The sequence below is a fragment of the Entelurus aequoreus genome, linkage group LG04 (assembly GCF_033978785.1).
Source record: "Entelurus aequoreus isolate RoL-2023_Sb linkage group LG04, RoL_Eaeq_v1.1, whole genome shotgun sequence".
Lineage (NCBI taxonomy): Eukaryota > Metazoa > Chordata > Actinopteri > Syngnathiformes > Syngnathidae > Entelurus > Entelurus aequoreus.
In genome coordinates, this window is record NC_084734.1 from 48,901,441 (window position 1) to 48,920,731 (window position 19,291).

At 38.1% G+C, this 19,291-nt stretch overlaps 1 protein-coding gene and 1 long non-coding RNA gene across 3 annotated transcripts in view; one reads left to right on the forward strand and one right to left on the reverse strand.

Moving 5' to 3' along the window:
- The window catches only part of LOC133648725 (uncharacterized), a 29,271-nt gene extending 18,011 nt beyond the window's left edge, over positions 1–11,260 (reverse strand). Inside the window, exons 1-2 of the long non-coding RNA XR_009825924.1 lie at positions 11,233–11,260; positions 11,031–11,095 (exon numbers count right to left, since the gene is read on the reverse strand). This is a non-coding gene — a long non-coding RNA (uncharacterized LOC133648725). The remainder of the gene's footprint in view (positions 1–11,030; positions 11,096–11,232) is intronic.
- The window catches only part of LOC133648723 (A-kinase anchor protein 7-like), a 95,650-nt gene continuing 87,024 nt past the window's right edge, over positions 10,666–19,291 (forward strand). For both annotated transcript variants that reach the window (XM_062045074.1, XM_062045075.1), the window contains exons 1-3: positions 10,666–11,163; positions 11,248–11,461; positions 11,927–12,075. In XM_062045074.1, coding sequence (XP_061901058.1) covers positions 11,047–11,163; positions 11,248–11,461; positions 11,927–12,075 — 480 coding nt within the window. In that variant the 5' untranslated portion in view covers positions 10,666–11,046. The remainder of the gene's footprint in view (positions 11,164–11,247; positions 11,462–11,926; positions 12,076–19,291) is intronic.

A 19,291-nucleotide genomic window follows, 5' to 3' on the forward strand; every position in this document is an offset into this window, starting at 1 on the left:
ACATTTTACTTAAGAACGACAACATCAAGCTTACAGTTCCCATGTTTATGACAGACGTATAACGGATAACGGAAAGTTGGCAGAGCTCTGGGCTTTCTTTGTTTTAAGATGTGTCGCAAAGCCTGAAAAAGGTGTTTTTTTTGTTCATAAAAAATGTTTACTTTTAAAAGGTAGCGCTTAAACACCTCAAACGTGGAGGGAGATGACAGCTTTTCCACGTTTGATGCTCATAAACAATCCGTAGGGACACATTAATGATGACACACTATTAAAAAGTCTCTGTAGCCTGAACTGTACCTCCATTTTTGACAGATATCTTGCAGACATTTGTCAGTCTACATTACGTGCAGCATGCTGATGACAGGGTCCGTTAGTAAACTGACAAAAAAGTATGGTTATGGTTAGGGTTTATTTTCAACATGCATACATTTACAACATGATACATCACAATTTCTACTTTTTCTTTTCAACAAACCGTGTAGGAGTAGGAAGAATCAGATCTTATTTAATCCTACCCCTTTTACATTACTTGGCAAATGCTATAGCGGGCAGCCTGGCTCGGTTGGTAGAGCGGCCGTGCCAGCAACTTGAGGGTTCCAGGTTTGATCCCCGTTTCCGCCATCCTAGTCAAGATACTTTACCCACCTGCTCTCAGTGCCACCCACACTGGTTTAATTGTAACTTAGATAATGGGTTTCACTAAGTAAAGCGCTTTGAGTCACTAGAAAAAAGTGCTATATAAATATAATACACTTAACTAACACTTTTGTTCATGTCCTGATCTCAATTAATTCACAATATACTCCATACATAATAACATAAACTAAACAATTAAAGAAATAGTGAATTACCTTGTATTTCATATAGTGAAATGAATAAGATCATCAATATGTTCATAATGTTTATTATGGTTCTACTTTTTTGTACTTTGTAAACACTGAGTTTGAACAGTTTCTTAAATTGGATAATATTCGTAAACTGTTTGATTTCTAAAGGTTTTAAGTGGTGTACGTGCGCACAAATGTTTTAAATTACATTTTTCTCTAAGGTTGTATTTCTCCTCTTTCGTTGAGAAGAATTGTTGTACATTCTTGGGAAGCAGATTATAGTTTGCTTTGTGCATAATTTTAGCTGTTTGTAAATGCATTATATCATTGAATTTCAATATTTTTGATTCAATAAATAAAGGGTTTAAGTGTTCTCTATATCCAACATTATGTATTACTTTTTTGTAACACGGTTAATGACTGAAGTGTACTTTTGTATTTATTTCCCCATATTTCTGCCCTACAACTCAGATATGGTAACAGTAGCAAGCAGTAGAGAATATGGAATGATTTTTGGTCCAACACATATTTAGCTTTATTCATTATTGACATATTTCTTGCCACCTTATGTTTATTATTTTTATATGAGAATTTCAGTTCATTTTATCATCAATCATTACACCTATAAATTTTATTTATTTTACCCTTTCAATAATCGACTCTGTCCATTTGTTTGACTTTTTCTTCTAATGTTACCAAATAGCATTATTGTTGTTTTACTGTGGTTTAGGGATAGTCTGTTTTTGTCAAACCATCTTTTTAATTTATTAATTTTTTCTGTTATTATTTGTATTAGCTTCTGTGTGTTCTCTCTCATTCATGGTTTATTGTTCTTTCTCTGGTTTCTACTGAGTTGTTTCCATGGACAATGTTTGTCATAAACTATGATGAACGTGTTTAAAAATTTACCATATGCTTAATCAGCATCATTTTAATTGTGCACATTGTCCCAATTTAGTTTTTTGAGCTCATTTTTGAAAGCGATCATACTCTTCTCTGTGCACAGTCTTCGAAAGCCTCGTGCTTTCTTGGCGATTTGAGCATTACGTTTTGTGAGATGCTCATTCATGTACACATTTGTTCCCTTCAGCTTCTTTCCCTGTTTCATTTTAGATTTTCTGTTAACAAGTTTCACAAGGATGATTGGAGTGGTGGTGTTGTTTCAGTGGGATGCATGTTTCGATGTGCCGGTTTCAATTTCCTTTGATTGCAGAAAGTTGACCACTGACTGTTCTGCTGAGACAACATCCATTTCAGCTGGTTCTACTCCATTATTCACAGCTTTCACGTAGGATCTTGGTTTAATTCGGTGCCCTGTCACGATGATATCATTCATCCTGATCCATTGCATCCATGATATTCCTCAGCATGTTGTTGTCATGTTTCCCTGCAATAACTTCTTCTTGGAGAATCTTCACTTCATGATGCATTTCCTGAAAATCCCTTCTTATGTTATTATTCTGAGTTCGCAGACTTTCTATATTTTCCTGCGGACTTCTCAGATCTTCTTTGTATTCTGTTGTTGCTTTTCTCAGAACTTCTTTAAGTTCTCTTGTTACTCTTTTTAGGTCTGCTTTGTGATCTTCTTTAAATTCTCTTATTTCTTTTTCCATGTCTGCTTTGTGATCTAATCTTGCATTTTCAATGTCATTGACTATATTTTGTAGCATCATGTCTTCCTTCCCCTCGTGTCCTGTGTCCAGAGAATCATTTTATTCAGATGACACTGCAGGTTTTGATTTTTTTTAAATATATTTTGACATCGCAGCAGCTCGCTGACATCAGTGCCTCTCGTATCAACTCGCTAACGGCAGTTGCTTCTTTAGCGACTTGCTGCACTTATAACTTGTTCATTTCATAAATTTCGTACCTTGCGCCCTTTAGAGATCAACTTGAGGTGTATTCCTGTCAAATCATTTCACTCTGTGTCGTCGGAAGCACTTTAAAACAGCTTCAAACTCTCGCTGAAGCTTCTGGTTGCTAGGCAACAGCTTTGAATTGCGCTGGGGGCCATTGGCTTGAGGTTAAGGGCTATTCCAGCTCGCCATATTTCAGCAAATCAATGCCTCTCACCGGACCAAAAGCAGTTCCAATATGCCAGGTAACTCTCCTGTGGCTGTGATCACAAATCCATCCATCCATCCATCCATCTATCCATTTTCTACCGCTTGTCCCTCTCTGGGTCGCGGGGGGTGCTTGAGCCTATCCCAGCTGCACTCGGGTGGAAGGCGGGGAACACCCTGGACAAGTCGCCACCTCATCACAGGGCCAACACAGATAGACAGACAACATTCACACTCACATTCACACACTAGGGCCAATTTTTTAGTGTTGCCAATCAACCTATCCCCAGGTGCATGTCTTCGGAGGTTTAATAGTTTTATTATTTATTTAATAAATAGACACACACAAAAATTATGGAAAGCAGATGATTAAAACCTGTTATTAGAGCCTTGCCTTGTATACTGCATGGCAACAATAGCAACAATATTTGTGATGTCGTAATGTTTTTAATGGTACATTTTGTTTTTTAATAAAAATAACGACTTAGACATAGGACCTAAATAAGTTGCTACCAAAAAGGTGCTAAACAATATACATATATATTTTTGCCACTTTTAAAGTTTATATGCTTTAATTTACATCATAATCACAACAATAACGTTTAAAAAATTTTTTAAATAAAGTAATTATATAATTACCGTGATAAAGAGTTGTTGTTGCATTAGGTGGATTCAATTGATTAGTTTGATTAGAAAAAAGCTTTGATTTAAATTATGTTGAGTGTAACAAATAAAAATGTATAAAATCCGAACTGCATGGAGTGTCTTCGGAAATTTAAATATACAGTACGGTCATTGTTTCCGCACGGCCACTGCAATGAGAGCGATGGGCGTGGATGTGTGGGTGTTGCAGTCTATATTAATGTTATTAATACAAGTGCAATTGCAATGTTGATAATGTGCATTTATTAGAAAAAGATATATATTTATTTCAACTATTTTCCTTAGAATACGCATTGAGGCTAGGATGTGTGTTTTATCCTATCACTCACTTAATTGAACAAACTAATGGATAGATTTCTCAATGACTAAAATAATAGATAGTTGCAGCTCTAAAATAAATGGAACAGCAACAACAAGAATGACAATGAGTCACGTACACGAGGCAGGGACTTACTTGGCTTTTCATGGCAATGGTAAATCACAAAAAAAAAAGCAAAATGTCAAATTAATTCAGACAAATCCACACAATCTAGTTTTCTAATAAAGCTGCCAGGTTTACATTCGGCGACTTACACCATCGCCGTCGCTTCAGATTAATTCCTGTCTCAAAATTTTTGATTTATGGAGGCTTAATAACAGAGCAGCCTCTGGTACTGCTGTGTGTGTGTGTGTGTGTGTGTGTGTGTGTGTGTGTGTGTGTGTGTGTGTGTGTGTGTGTGTGTGTGTGTGTGTGTGTGTGTGTGTGTGTGTGTGTGTGTGTGTGTGTGTGTGTGTGTGTGTGTGTGTGTGTGTGTGTGTGTGTGTGTGTGTGTGTGTGTGTGTGTGTGTGTGTGTGTGTGTGTGTGTGTGTGTGAGTGTGTGTGCGTGTGTGTGTGTGTGTTTCTTTCAGTCTGAATGACAGAGCATCTCATGTTGGGATAACTGAGCATGTTAAGAGGAAGCATAGACAATTCTTCATCTTTCATTTACTGCTTGTCTTTCAGGTCCAATGTGCTGTCATGTTTTTAGTCCAACTACATTGTCCCTTTTCATTCTCACACACACACACACACACACACACACACACACACACACACACACACACACACACACACACACACACACACACACACACACACGCACACAACCACATGGTTGAATATTTTTTTAAATGCTGGTTGTTTTTTGCTTCGTACAGTTTTATTTATTTTTGAGCATAATGTTTAAATTTTAGTTTGAAGTTGTACAGTGGAACCTTTAAGGTTGAATACAATCATTTGTTATTATGGAAATATTACTAAACTAGAAATGATCTGTTCCAGGCTCAAAGAGTGGCCATTGTCAGCCCTTCATTACCGATACAGGCAATGTTTAAAGGTATCATGTGATGGGTGATGTAATGGTCGTTTTTCAATACTGGCCATGATACATTTGAAAAATGTGAGTATAAAACATAAAAAACAAACCATTTGTTTGCAACTACAAATAAAATCTCTTCTCTCGCTTCTTAATGTAATTTTTTTAAATGTCACACTTTTATGTGTGTTCATGTGGTAATAAATGTTAATTTGTTTAATAATAACATATATTTTTAAATAACAGTGAGCTGATAATAATAATGTTTTCTCACACTTCTGTGTACCATTTGCAAGTATGCATCCATTTCAGTTTGTTCTAGGTGTGTTGTAGTAATAAGGAAGTAGTCTTTGCTATTTAGTTGAATGTGCCAGTCTTGTCTTTTTTTTTTAGCCTTATTAAGTGTTTATACCATAAGCATTGTATTTATTACACACCAGCTGTTTAATTGTAGCCTGCATCTAAGTTGTAGTTTTCATGAACAAACTTGGAGGAAATCACCATGTAAAATCACTAATGCTAATCCGTAGCAGGTATATGGCATTAGCGTCAAGCTAGCACATTTTGAAAAGTGGAGCCGTACTTTTGAGTACTTTCTATTAAGCATGCTTGTTTTGTTGGCATGGAAAATTACAACATTACATAGAGGCAGTCCTCTAAAATTAATCTGTTCTGACCAAAACATTAGTCTGCATAATACTGAAAAAGAATGAGTCGATAACACCAGTCAAGACATTTATCCATGACCATATGGAGAAGCTGCTGATGGTGTGTTTGACGAAGAAGCAGCTGGAAGGAGATACCGTAGAAGTCCATTCTCCAAGGTAAATTAGAGTACATTATTATTACGTTACTTCATAAAACGACGGTACATGTTTGTACTACTGTACATTCAATTGCATGGTTTTTCATACAATAGTTATTATCTAAAAGTTAGTTTTTCTTCTTAAAAGGCTTGTTACATGGTAATATTATGTTTTGGGGGGCTGAGCACCGAATTCATTTCAGTCGACAATGCTGTTTCACCATACACATTTTCCAAGGGACAAGCTGCGTCGCAGAACCAATTAACCTTGTATCTTGAGGTGACGAAGTACATGTAAAACCATAATTATTCCCTATAAATGTGTTCATATTTTTTGGTGGATTCCTTGGAATATCTTATGGAAAAAATTGCTCCGGTTTTCGTACAATGGGTATTTTGTCTAACATTTTGGAATGACTACTTTTATTAATTTAATTAAATGAAGTTCACAGTTACAAAAATACATCAAAATAAATGAAACAGTGATTCTCAAAATGTGGTATGCTAGCCACTATTGGCACGGGGGCTCTATTTAGTGGTATGCTCAAGAAGTCTGTAAATATGTACTGTATATGTAGTGTCATTAGGCCCTTTCCACCAAAGGTTCAGGAACCTCTAGTTCCTAGATCTATAGGTTCTTGTAAGTGTGTGGTTTGTGTTTCCACCGCATTTCACAGTTCAGGGTACTTTATACATATCAGGCTCATGACGTATGGAGGAGTGGTTTGGTATATTTCTACACTGATACTATGTCAAAGAAACAACCAATATTAGGTTAGCGTTATTTTACTAAAAAAAGGTAAATGAAATTCAAAGCAATAACAAACAAACCGATATGACTCAGAAAATAAATTGTACAGAGTTGTTCATAAAAAGTCAGGCTTTTGTCCGCAATGTCCAACAGTCAGAAAGTCGTCGTCTCAGTAAATGATGAATTCATGAGGGTCAGGTGATTCCTTTTGGTCCATTTAAGCTGTAAATAACAATATATTAATAATTAATATCAGTGTTTATCTCACGCCGATGGCACAAACACATCGGCTGTAGCGTTAGCCTATTAGCATTAGCATTCTGTTCACTCGGGTTGAGGCTAATAACTACACAAATGGAGTGTCACAGACTACTTTTACAATATGTGCTAAAGTAAATAGTTAATATTTGATGTTATGTACTGTACCTTCGTTCCACTCGTGTGCTGCCTCTTTTCCCCCCCCACATGTATCCAACAAAGTCAGAGTAGTAAGCAGCTGAGGGCATGCCCTGAGAACGGTAGGTTGTGAGTTCAAACCCCAGCTGAGTCATACCAAAGACTATATAAATAGGGGCCCAAAACCTCCCTGCTTGGCACTCAGCATCAAGGATTGGAATTGGGGGTTAAATCCCCAAAAATGATTCCCGAGCGTGGTCACCGCTGCTGCTCATTGCTGCTGCTCACTGCTGCTGCTCACTGCTCCCCTCACCTCCCACGGGGTGGAATAAGGGGATGGGTCAAATGCAGAGGGTAATTTCACCACACCTAGTGTGTGTGTGACTATCAGCTTCGAGTCCGACTTCATACGTAAATATGTTTTAAAGAGTCTATCCACTTCTCATAGCTTATCGTATCAAAATGAAGTTTATATAAAATAATAAACAACAATAAACTGCATATAGTTTAAAGACTATGGCTGAGACAAAACACTGCAAGATAGTTCCACTGACCAGCGTTCTTCAGCACAAAGATGCCCCACAAAAGTTCCTGTAAGTCGAATGTGTTCTTCTTTCTTTACGTTGTCAACTTAGTTGTAATAGAAATACACAAGAAATGGGAAATAAACCAGTCGTCTAACATTCTGCAATGGCGGTGCTGTGTTCGAAAAATATGTTTTAGGAACGCCCCAACTATGTTCAACCAATCAGCATTCGACAGCACAGCCCGCCCCCGATAAAGTTCCGGGAACCGCCAGAAAGTCCCACCGAGCTGGCATGAACTCCGAAAAGTTCCTGAAGAACTAAATCTTGCGGGGTAGTTTTTGGTGGAAACACAGGGGGGACTTTATTTACCTGGGTAAATGGCAAAGTTCCTGAAAATGTTTCTGCGGTTGATGATGATGTTTGTGCATTATGTGTGATGTTAAAATATTAAATATATTTCATCCATCCATCCATTTTCTACTGCTTGTCCCTTTAGATAGACAGACAACATTCACACTCACATTCACACACTAGGGCCAATTTAGTGTTGCCAATTAACCTATCACCAGGTGCATGTCTGTTGAATAAAACCTCTGCCTTTTTTTTTAATGAATACTCAGGCCTAGTAAGCTACTGTATTTCAATGTTGGTCATTATGGTGGTACTTGGGGAGCCAAGTGTTTTCTGACGTGGTACTAGGTGAAAAAAGTTTGAGTACCACTGAAATAGAACATAAGACAAGGCACTATGTTGTACAAGCGGAAAGACTAACTTAAACCAAGGTAGCAATGATGAAAAACGGGACATAACATGGACTCTTGAGGGACGCCTAAACTGCTGAACTAGCTCTGCTATTAATGAATGTAGGAATGTTTATCACAATAACTTTTGATGCAATGCATTCAGAGTTCACTTAAATAACCCAACACGGGTCCATGCAACAGCAACACAAGTAAGTCCACAGGGAAACTGTCTGTGTTTCCCAACAGAAATACTACTCTGCAAGTATTTGTCACCTCCACTTGCCCAATGACGGTATACACACTCCACTCTGCACATAATCCTCTATATCAGATGTGATTGTTCAGCTCTTTGGCAAACACATCTAGTCATCTTTGCACTTCCAAGTGTGTGCTCCACAACAAGACAACGTCAGATAGTGGAACCTGCGTTTTTTGTGCAACTTCACCATGCGTGCTTCCACGAAAGACACAAACTCTGTACTCGCCTACGGAGCTTTTTAATGTCAGTGATCATCACGCTCTGACTACTTTTTTTTATTTCTCTGACCTTTAACAACCACACAAGCGTGACGTTTGAAAGTCTCTGAGGGCCAGACATTCTTATCTTTTCAAGGACAGAATGCTCACAGGCGGCTTTGTTATTAGTCACATGATTTAAATGATTGGCAATAAACTTTAATAAACTCACTGGATTTTGCCTGGATTATAAGAATACTTATTTTTTTGATCAAATAAAATTGACATGGTAAATAAATCATTCCTCTGTATTACATATATTATAATAGCAATGCAGGCCCTGCGATGAGGTGGCGACTTGTCCGGGGTGTATCCCGTCTTCCGCCCGAATGCAGCTGGGATAGGCTCCAGCACCCCCGCGATCCCAATAGGGACACGATGTAGAAAATGGATGGATGGATAATAGTAATGCAGCGTAAAGAGTACATTAAATGCTCTGATCAACGCATCTTTAATTAACTTCTGAGTTTCCTATGGTAGCCATGGCCGTTGTCTACAAACTTAAATAAACGCATGGCTCTTACTTGGGCCAAAAAAACATCAGTATTAACAGCTGTGGCTGTAGGCAACCCCTGTTTTATTACTTAGTTGTATTTGAAGTATGACGATACAATGTTGCTACCCAGCTGTTGATGTGAACCTCATGCATGTTACACTTACTGTTGTTGACAATCAACTCAATGGTGTGATTAATGCTGACTCAGCAATTTGCTCCTTGCTGCTATTACAACATCGGTTTTGTTGCTGTCGTGTTTTACCATACATTTGCTCAAAAACAAACAGTCAAGATTTGCTGTTTTCCCATCCATTCAAAATCATTATTAAAGTAAAAAAAAAAATCTTTTTACATATAGTTTTTCACATTTAAAAAATAACAGTTTTTCCCCCAATTAGTCCAGTGCTCTCTGTACTAGTTTGGTAAATAAACGCCCCGCCTATTAAGCATTTAAGCTATCTGACTCTTCATAAATTGAAAAGCAATGGTGTCATAATGCTTCCAAAAAACACCCACTTTTAACCACTAATGGGCATATTTTCATGGTAACGGAGGTGTTGCTATGATGTGCTGTGATACATTAATGAGCAACAGGATAGCACTTTCCATTTCTTTCTTCTTGAGTACACTACTCAATAGGGCTACGCTACTGGCTTTTTATTTGTATTTTTATTTTATTTGTTATTGCTGATGCAGTGCAGATTCAATTCCAACATTATCCCAGAAGCCAACTCTTCTCTGAAAAGTATAATACATTTACCAGTTCTTCCCATTTAATCATCTCAATTGAACTACACTAAAATAGTTTACTACATTGAGCAACTCTTCCGACATATATATGTTAATTTAAATACACTAAAAAAGTAGACTACATTAACCAACTCTTTCCATTTTAACATCTCAATTTAACCACACTAAATTACTGTAGCAGCTGGGATAGGCTCCAGCAACCACCGCGACCCTGGGAGGGACAAGCGGTAACAAATGGATGGATGGATGGATAAAGTACTGTAGTATACTACCAACTCTTTTCATGTTGATATCTTATTTAACTATATTAAAATAGTATACTAAATTCATCACCTCTTTCCATGTAAACATCTAAAACATAACTAGACTAAATGTCTAATGTAGTGCATTTGCTGGCTCCAACAGATCCACTCCTGATGCCTGATTACCATCTACTGGTCATAAGCTGAAACTGAAACTGTACTTCATTTATTTATTTCAACTTCATTGTGTACAACAAATTATGTACTGATGATAAATTGCATACTGAAGTTAATATATACTACTTAACTTTGTATACGATGAGCTATATTAATCTTTATCTTATCTGTAAAGTTCATTCCATGTTGTGAAGTGATCAAATACGACAGTTTATTTGAATCTGTTAAATGACAAGCGGTAGAAAATGGATGGATGGATGGATAGGTATAGGTAAAGCCGGTATATAGGTATAATGATCATGGGTCAATTTGCAATACGACTTTTATTTTGACAAGTGACCCGGACCGGAAATGAGGCTGTGTTTACAAACGGATTGTACTTCCGGTCAGTGAGAAGAATTCGGCAGAAGTCCCATTCCCCCCTTTTGTTTGCATGATTGTGTCTTATTTTTCGGAAAATGTGTCTAATACTGACAAACCAATTACTCGAGAATCGAAAGAAAAGTTGTGACTCGTGTCATTTTTGTTTTTTAGTTGCGTTAAAGTCAGTTGCTAGCCTGTTCGCTTGACATTAGCTGTGCCAACATTGCAGGATTTGGACAGGTGTGACATTTAGTTGTAAACGTTCAAAATGTCGCGTTAAGTGTATATTTTTCTGGAGAGGCAGGCTATATATTTCACTGAATCATTGTGTAATTTAAAGCAACATGCCATTAGTCAGCTATTAAACGTAGCTTACCTTTCTGGAGTGTGTCATGCACCTGAGCCGCCTCCTGTTTGGACTTCTATCGACTCGCTGCAGAACTGCACACAAGCAATTAGCAGTCAATGTGCAATCAATTTGGTTTCCTTATCGTCACACAAGACCAGAGGTAATCCATCTAGCAGATCTTAAATCCCTCAAGTGTTGTTTTAAAGAAGCTTTATTACAATGATGTTACCTTTTTCTCCTCTAGGCTTGTCTCTCTCTGGTCAGCTTAAACAAGATGGCGTCTGTCAGCATCTCCCATGATAGGCAGCCCTCGGCTGATGATAATAATAATAATGATGAAAAAAAGGAGGAAGGAAACGGTGGTTCTAAAGATGAAACTGGACTAGAAAGAGGTTCAGAAGAGAGTCAATGTCAGGTGAATACAGTTCTCACTGACACTGGAGCCGCCAATAAGACAAGTAAGTTGAAGGAAAGAACAACTAAGCACATTTAGGAAAAACATATGTATCTAGTGCTATGCATTGACGCCCTACTGAAGAAGTACGAGGAGGAAAGAGAGTGATGCCCTCAGCACAAAGCGATGGGAGAGAGGTGTATGGTCAGAGAGTGTTTGGGCCTGTGTGTGTGTGTGTGTGTTTTGTCTCGTCTTGTCTTGTCTCATAGTAACAGTGGTACTATTGTATTGTTAGTGTACAGGCGCTTTTCTTGTTTTTGTTTGTATAGTATTGTTCTTGTATTATATTGTTTATGTTAAATGTGGAATGAGTGAGAGGGGTTGGGATATTATAAGCATCTGCTTCATCAAACCCCTTTTCAAGCCTTGCATAAATGTCTCTGCCAAAATGTAAAAAAAAATGTGTGTTGTTGTATTGTGCAGGTTTGGAATAAATACTTCAATTCAATTCAATTCAATTTGTCCCCAGTCACCAATCGTGAGTCGCGCAAGAAGAAGAGGAAGAGGGCGGGCAGCAGAGGACGAGTGGACAGCGAGGAAGACGCAGAGACAAAGAAGAAGAAGAAACCAAGCCAACGGCCTAACTACTTTGTCTCCATCCCCATAACCAATTCACAGGTAAACAGACAAAAACTTGTGCCTTATGTAGGGCTGGGCGATATGGGCGAAAATGTATATCTCCATATATTTTTACTTAAACTCGATATTCGATACATATCTCAATATATTTTCCGGTGAAAGTATACATATAAAGATACTAATTTTTGAGCGAGATTCACTGAAATTGAACTGAATGACAACTGTACTGTAATCAGTCAGTGGCACTTTTATTAACCCAGTTAGTCAAGATGGGTATTAACAGCACAGAAAATAAACTGTTTAAGTAGCACAGAATTACATAATGTAAATAAAATGATCTATCTATGATCTGCCTCACTTCGGAATACATTTTTGGCAGTATTTATCGTGCAAAATATGCCCGGCTTGGCAACTCGAGAACAGTTTTGGTAAACAACTAAAATTAATGTTTTATCCAGAGGCATACATTAGTCCAAATGTGGCCAAGTAGACGCATTGTGCGTTTCCTGGACGTCGTCTACATCGTTAAAAACAAATCTAAGGAAGATAATCCTTCTGCCATCTTCCACTAGTTTTTTTAATATATAAATCGCCCGCTTGAAAATTCCCTCTTCTCTTCTACGACTTTCTTGTCGTCATTCGGGATGTCTGTTGTGATTTCCCTTCCTGGTTCCATGACCCGCCCTATATTGCCTCTGATTGGCCTAATCTCAACCAATCAACCAATTCACACACTAGGGCCAATTTAGTGTTGCCAATCAAACTATCCCCAGCCGCATGTCTTTGGAGGTGGGAGGAAACCAGAGTACCCAGAGGGAACCCACACAGTCACAGGGAGAACATGCAAACTCTACACAGAAACACCCCAAAAACACACCTTCCTATTGTGAGGCACATGCACTAACCCTTGTTACACCGTGCTGCAAAATTATAACAATTATACCATCCATAGTCACCGTGGAGAGTTGGAGGGGGCACAAAATATTTTCTCCTTGCTAGGGTGTGCTGAACAGAAAATAATTGAGAAGCACTGTTCTAGAGCAAAGCAACAAACATGATCAAATCTATCATCCGCCTCACTTGTTTGCTCGAATTCTGAGAAAAGATGCACTCAAACGCTTGCTTTTGAAGTTGCAACTTTTCATGACATCATGGACAGAAAACCTCCTTCCTTATGGACATTATACCACCTCTGACCCTTCCCTAGCTAAATGAGCCCGCCCCGTTCTTTTATCTGTCAGTCAGCTACGAGCGTAAGAGCTGTAAGTTTAAGTATTTGATTTAGCAAATATTTTAGCTTGCATGATGTTAAAATATGGCTCTGATGTTAGCATGTAGGCTCACATAGTTATGCTCGTACTTCTAATGTTTGTGTACGCTAGCCCCACTCCTCAGTGTTACATTGTTGTACAAGTCCGAAGATACATTCTACTGTATATGTCAAAAGTGATTGAAATACACAACAGCTCTACTTGGAGACACACACTTTTTCGTAGACAAACTCAGCTCTTTAGCAGAGGTGTGGACTCGAGTCACATGACTTGGACTCGAGTCAGACTCGAGTCATGAATTTGATGACTTTAGACTCGACTTGACAAAATGTAAAGAGACTTGCAACTCGACTTAGATTTTAACATCAATGGCTTGTGACTTCACTTGGACTTGAGCCTTTTGACTTGACATGACTTGCTACTTTCCCCAAAACCCAAAGATTAAAAAGTTATATGGGAGCGCTCCGTATCTTTCATTTTCTACGTCTGTGTCTATAAGCGTGTGTGCTGCTTGTCAGCTGGTGTGCTGTCAGTACAACAGCCAATCAAATTAGATCTACGTTGTTTTCATCACACAGCTCTCATCCAATCAAATTACAGGACAACCACCGAACATGAGTTGTCAAACAACGCGGCAGTGAGAAACAATTATGCCAAAGTTGGTTTCGTTCGGGTATAAAAACTACGACTTGGTCAACAAAAAACGAATTGCCGTATGCAAATCACGCTGTTCGAATATTACAGACGGAGACGCAACAACTTCCAACTTCGTTCGACATTTGAAGTTGCACAAAGAAGGGTAAGTTTTGAATGTAAGATAACGTTTATTGGCGAAGTAACATGACTTTTATTTGCTGTGTAGTTAAATCAGTGAGGCTGCAAACTCACTGCTAACGTTATAACCATAGACATCTTATAAGGGTACGCAGCATTGAGCGCTACTGCCTACTGGTGCAGACGAGACGCGGGGCCGCCATCTTGGAGTGGTGATCCGCTCCACTCAGTGCAATTCATTTGGCAGGTACAATGAACTGTCAGCGAATTTAATTAATCTTACCTCACTGAATACCACTGATTTTCACGCGGTTTTTTTGGTCATACGTGTAGCTATGATAACGGACACATGTTTTGCCGTTTTTATTATTCATAGTTTGCTTAACAGTAATAGAATATTCTTATACGCTATAAGTGACCAGACGTCCGAGATCAAAACTGGGAATATAATCCCAGAGAAGGGGGAAAAAAACGGTCAGCTATTTTTAAATTGAAGAAACAATATGATTAGGTTATATATACATGCGTATATCCAACATAAACAATGTATGAATACATTAGATATATATATATATATATATCTTAGGGACCTATAGACTGTATCTCTGTTGCTGCAGCAGCAGAGTTTATTCTGTCTTGACACTTTGTATTGATATTTTGTATTACATTCTTCCCTTAAATGATCATGTTTACAGTGATTGTTTTATATGTATTTTTTATGTATGTCGCTTTGGATAAAAGCGTCTGCCAAATACTTAAACATAAACATATATAAACACCTGAAAGTCTTTATATCAGCTAAAACCACCAATCTGTTTCACTGGATTCAGAATAAAAGCAAATGGTGTCTTACCCAACAATGTTAGTATTTGAATATTGTTACTTGAAGACTTATTCCTGGTTACAATTAAACTGTTAAGAAAGTATTGTCTTATATTTTGCCTAAAATGAGAATGCATCATAATCAGTGGCGGCTGGTGAATTTTGTTTTAGGTGGGGCTGAAAGTTTGTAAACCAAACCCCTGTAGGGGCGTCATCCTCCCCCAGAAGATTTATTTGTGATTTTCACATACAAATATTGAAGATCTTTGCTCCTTCTCAACTCTGTGGTTATATTATTTTCATAAAATACAACCAATAGTACGTTAATGTTTGTTTTTGCAAATGTGTTTATTCTGTAAAGGAATGAGTTAAATGTTTAAAATTGTTTAAACTATTAAAATGACTGGTTAATAGTGCTATTATGAATTGCAATGTCAGCACTATTATTTTTCCTGCAATTTCAAATGCACTTGTTTTAATAAATAAATACAGCGTTTTAAAAGCATACACAATCTGTGTAAAAATATTAGTCTGTGGTTAAACGGACTTGAAAGGACTCGAAACTCAAAATGCAGGACTTGGGACTTGACTTGAGACTTTCTAGTCTTGACTTTGGACTTGACTCGGGACTTGCCTGTATTGACTCGGGACTTGACTCGAGACTTGAGGGCAAAGACTTAAGACTTACTTGTGACTTGCAAAGCAATGACTTGGTCCCACCTCTGCTCATTAGTATTAAAGCTACATACATGTAAAACGGTGTGTTTCCTGTTGACATTACTAAAATAACTTTTAAACTGTCTAAATTCCAGCATCAAGGCTAACGCACTATTGTGTCACCTATGCATACTTGCCAACCTTGAGACCTCCAATATCGGGAGGTGGGGGGTATGGGGGAAGGGGGGCTTGGTCGGGGTTGGGGGGGCATGGTTGGGGGCGTGGGGCGTGGTTGGGGGCGTGGTTATTTACAGCTAGAATTCAACAACTCGAGTATTTCATATATATTTCATATATATATATATATATATATATATATATATATATATATATATATATATATATATATATACTGTATATATTTATTTATTTATTTTATTTACATAAAAGAAATACTTGAATTTCAGTGTTCCGGTGGCTAACCATTAGATGGCAGTATTGTCCTGTTTAACTTCTCCGTTCATGAATGAGTATATCATTTCGGCCACCGTGTTCAATGGAGAAGTCTGTTCTACATATTTACAGGCAACATACACCTTCCCCTTCGAACTGTCCTGGATGAACTGAAATTCTTGTTTCCATTCGTTTGAATTCGTTAGGCAAGCTGTTTATATTGCGTGAGAACAGGCTGTCCCCACTCAGTCTCAGGTCCGCATTGAGCTGGAGGGGGCGTGGCCTCCAGCTCCGGCTGAATACCAGGAGTTTGTCGGGAGAAAATCTCTGCCGGGAGGTTGTCGGGAGAGGCGCTGAATACCGGGATTCTCCCGCTAAAAACGGGAGGGTTGGCAAGTATGCACCTATGAGACGCATTTGAATTTAGGACTGCAACTAACGATTATTTTGATAGTCGATTAGTCAACAAACAATTATCTTAATGATTAGTCGGATAATAAAGCGTACACATATTTAATGGCTCTAATTTTTCATCGACTTCTAAATGCAGCTTACGTTATTTTAGGCATGTTCTTACTTACAACAAAGATGACTAATTCATTCATGCATATGTATTTTTACTGTAACTGTGCCGCTTATTCAGCTGTTACAAAAATTAGAATGACTATTAAAATGTTGTCCATTTACAAAAAACAAAAGGCAAATTTCGAAAAAAACAAAACAATTGACCTTTTTTATGTATTAAAACAGTTAAAATAGCAGCAATAAAAACAAACAACAACAGTGTTTCCCCCAGAAAATGTGTTAGTCAAGGTGGTGTCTCTCCGGGACAGGCGGACAGACGAGGAAGGGTGGGTTTAAGGAACAGTGTAACTCGGCCTGTCGCCATCATGTCTCCACCTCATCGCTGCCCCCACAGCCAGGGGGGGCAATAGACTACAGACTGTGGTGAAGTAGGCTGTATTCGTCTACAATTTTGGGCTGTGTTTTCCGCTCCATTTGCTGAATGGCGATATATGATACATATCGCGATATATTTTCCGTAAAGTAAAAGCAAAACACAAAACAGTCCTATTTACCTGAGATACTAAGTATGTCATTATTATGACTTAGTAAGTCAATATTTTGACTTAGTAATTTACTAAGTCAAAATAATGACAAAATAATGACTTACTAAGTCAAAATAATTACAAAATAATGACTTACTAAGTCAAATTAATGACTTACTGTAAGTAAGCGTTTCAAAAAAAGTTAAAAGTGGGGCCACATGCTGACATATTCTCAACTCATCATGCTTAATTTATTACAGCATTTGGGAAGCCTGTAGTTGATTTTTATTATGTAAATGATTATATTTTTATCCACATGTGATAGCAGGGACCCTGTCATTCAAAACTAGGCTGGTAAATTACTAATGATTTATGTAACCATAGCTGAAAAAATAGTACAATTGCAATAGGAGAGACTATTCATCCCTGAACACCATGGAGTTCATGTAGGCTTTATGATGCAGTTACATTATTATATAAACTATCAGAGACAGCTTCAGGAAACTCTTCATTTAACATAATGTCGTTTTTTGCTGCTTCAACACAGCTCAATCAACACAGAAAAAGGTAAAGTGAAATAACTTAGTTGTTAACTGTAGGTCAATAATGCTTGTCTTTCTCTCAGACAGACAGGGCTTTGCTGTCCGTTTCATGTGGGGCACACACATGCGCACACGCACACACACATATACGCACCTACGCACACATACACGCACCTACGCACACATACACACCGCACAGTGAGCTAACGTTACGCTAAAGGCTAATTAGCCTTCACCTCAAGGACTGCGAGCGAGCTGAGCTGCCGTTTATGTTTCTAGAACGTCAACGGGCTCATAGTGATGTTACTAGCAGTTGAGTTGGAGAGGACTGGGAGGTGTTTATTATAATTTGGGGCGAGTCCGCTGCCTTATGCTTACCTGCTAAACACCTTTCTGCTCACCCCACCGTGAGCAATGACTCCATGCGCTCCGAATACGCACTGCTGATTGCCTGTTACCGCGCTGCGTGTAACCAATCAGATGGTTCTGTGGGTGGGACAATGCTGGAGTGCACCAGCAGCACATCAGAGAGACATACTGACAGGGCGTGTTAAGACGTTAGTTTAGGCGGTGGCTCTTTGTTGTTAAGGCGGCCGCCTTAACAAAAAAGCGCTGCGGGAAACCCTGAACAAAACACAAAATCTAACTTTTTCATAAAGAAAAGAAGCATTTTGGTATGATGTTTAAAAAGCTGCACACTGGTATATTGACTATTGATTAACTCCTGGCAGTTTTAGCACTCTAATAGACTCAATGTGTAGAATTGTATCTTTGGTTAATTCTCCAAATGTTGGCTATTTAATAGATTATACCGTATTTTCCAGACTATAAGGCGCATTAAAATCATTTTTTTTCTCAAAAGTCGACAGTGCGCCTTATAACCCAGTGCGCCTAATGTTTGGAAAAATTCTGGTTTTGCTTACCGACCTCGAAGCTATTTTATTTGGTACATGGTGAAATGATAAGTGTGACCCGTAGATGGCAGTCAAACATAAGAGATACATGTAGACTGCAATATAATGGCAGTCACACACAAGAGATATGTGTAGACTGCAATATGACTCAAGTAAACAACACCAACATTTTATATGTTCCATTGAAAATATAGCGCATTACACACGGCGCTCAAAAATGTATAAAAAAATGTTTTAGTACGACTTTGGTAAGCTATGAAGCCGCGTCGCTTGATGGATTGTACTGTGCTTCAACATACGATTATTATTATGGTGTGTGTATAAGGTAAGAGATATTATCTGGTGTTTTGTTTCGCAATATTATGCAAAAGCAACTTTTCTTACCTTGTGGTACCTGCTGATCTGTATTTGGGATCTGCATAAGTCCTGTAAAATTGCGTGCGTCTGCTTTTGTAGTCCGTGGCGACACCGTAGTCGATAAGCTTCTACTTTTTCTCTATCTTCTTGTTATGGGACATTCATCCTCTGCTGTTGCCATTTGTAATATAAATAGTGAAAAGTTCTTACTTATATCTGCCATGAAAGCGCTAAAAACTGCCGGTGTAGTGAGTTTACATTATTCACCCATGGAACTTTAGTTATCAGAGAGTTCCGGTCGGACGTTTTTTCACGGGACAAATTTCCGGCAAAGGAGGAGATGCTGTTCCGTTATTGATTTAAGTGACGTCTGAATGTCAATAAAACAGTTGAAGGTGAGCCACGTAAATAAGACC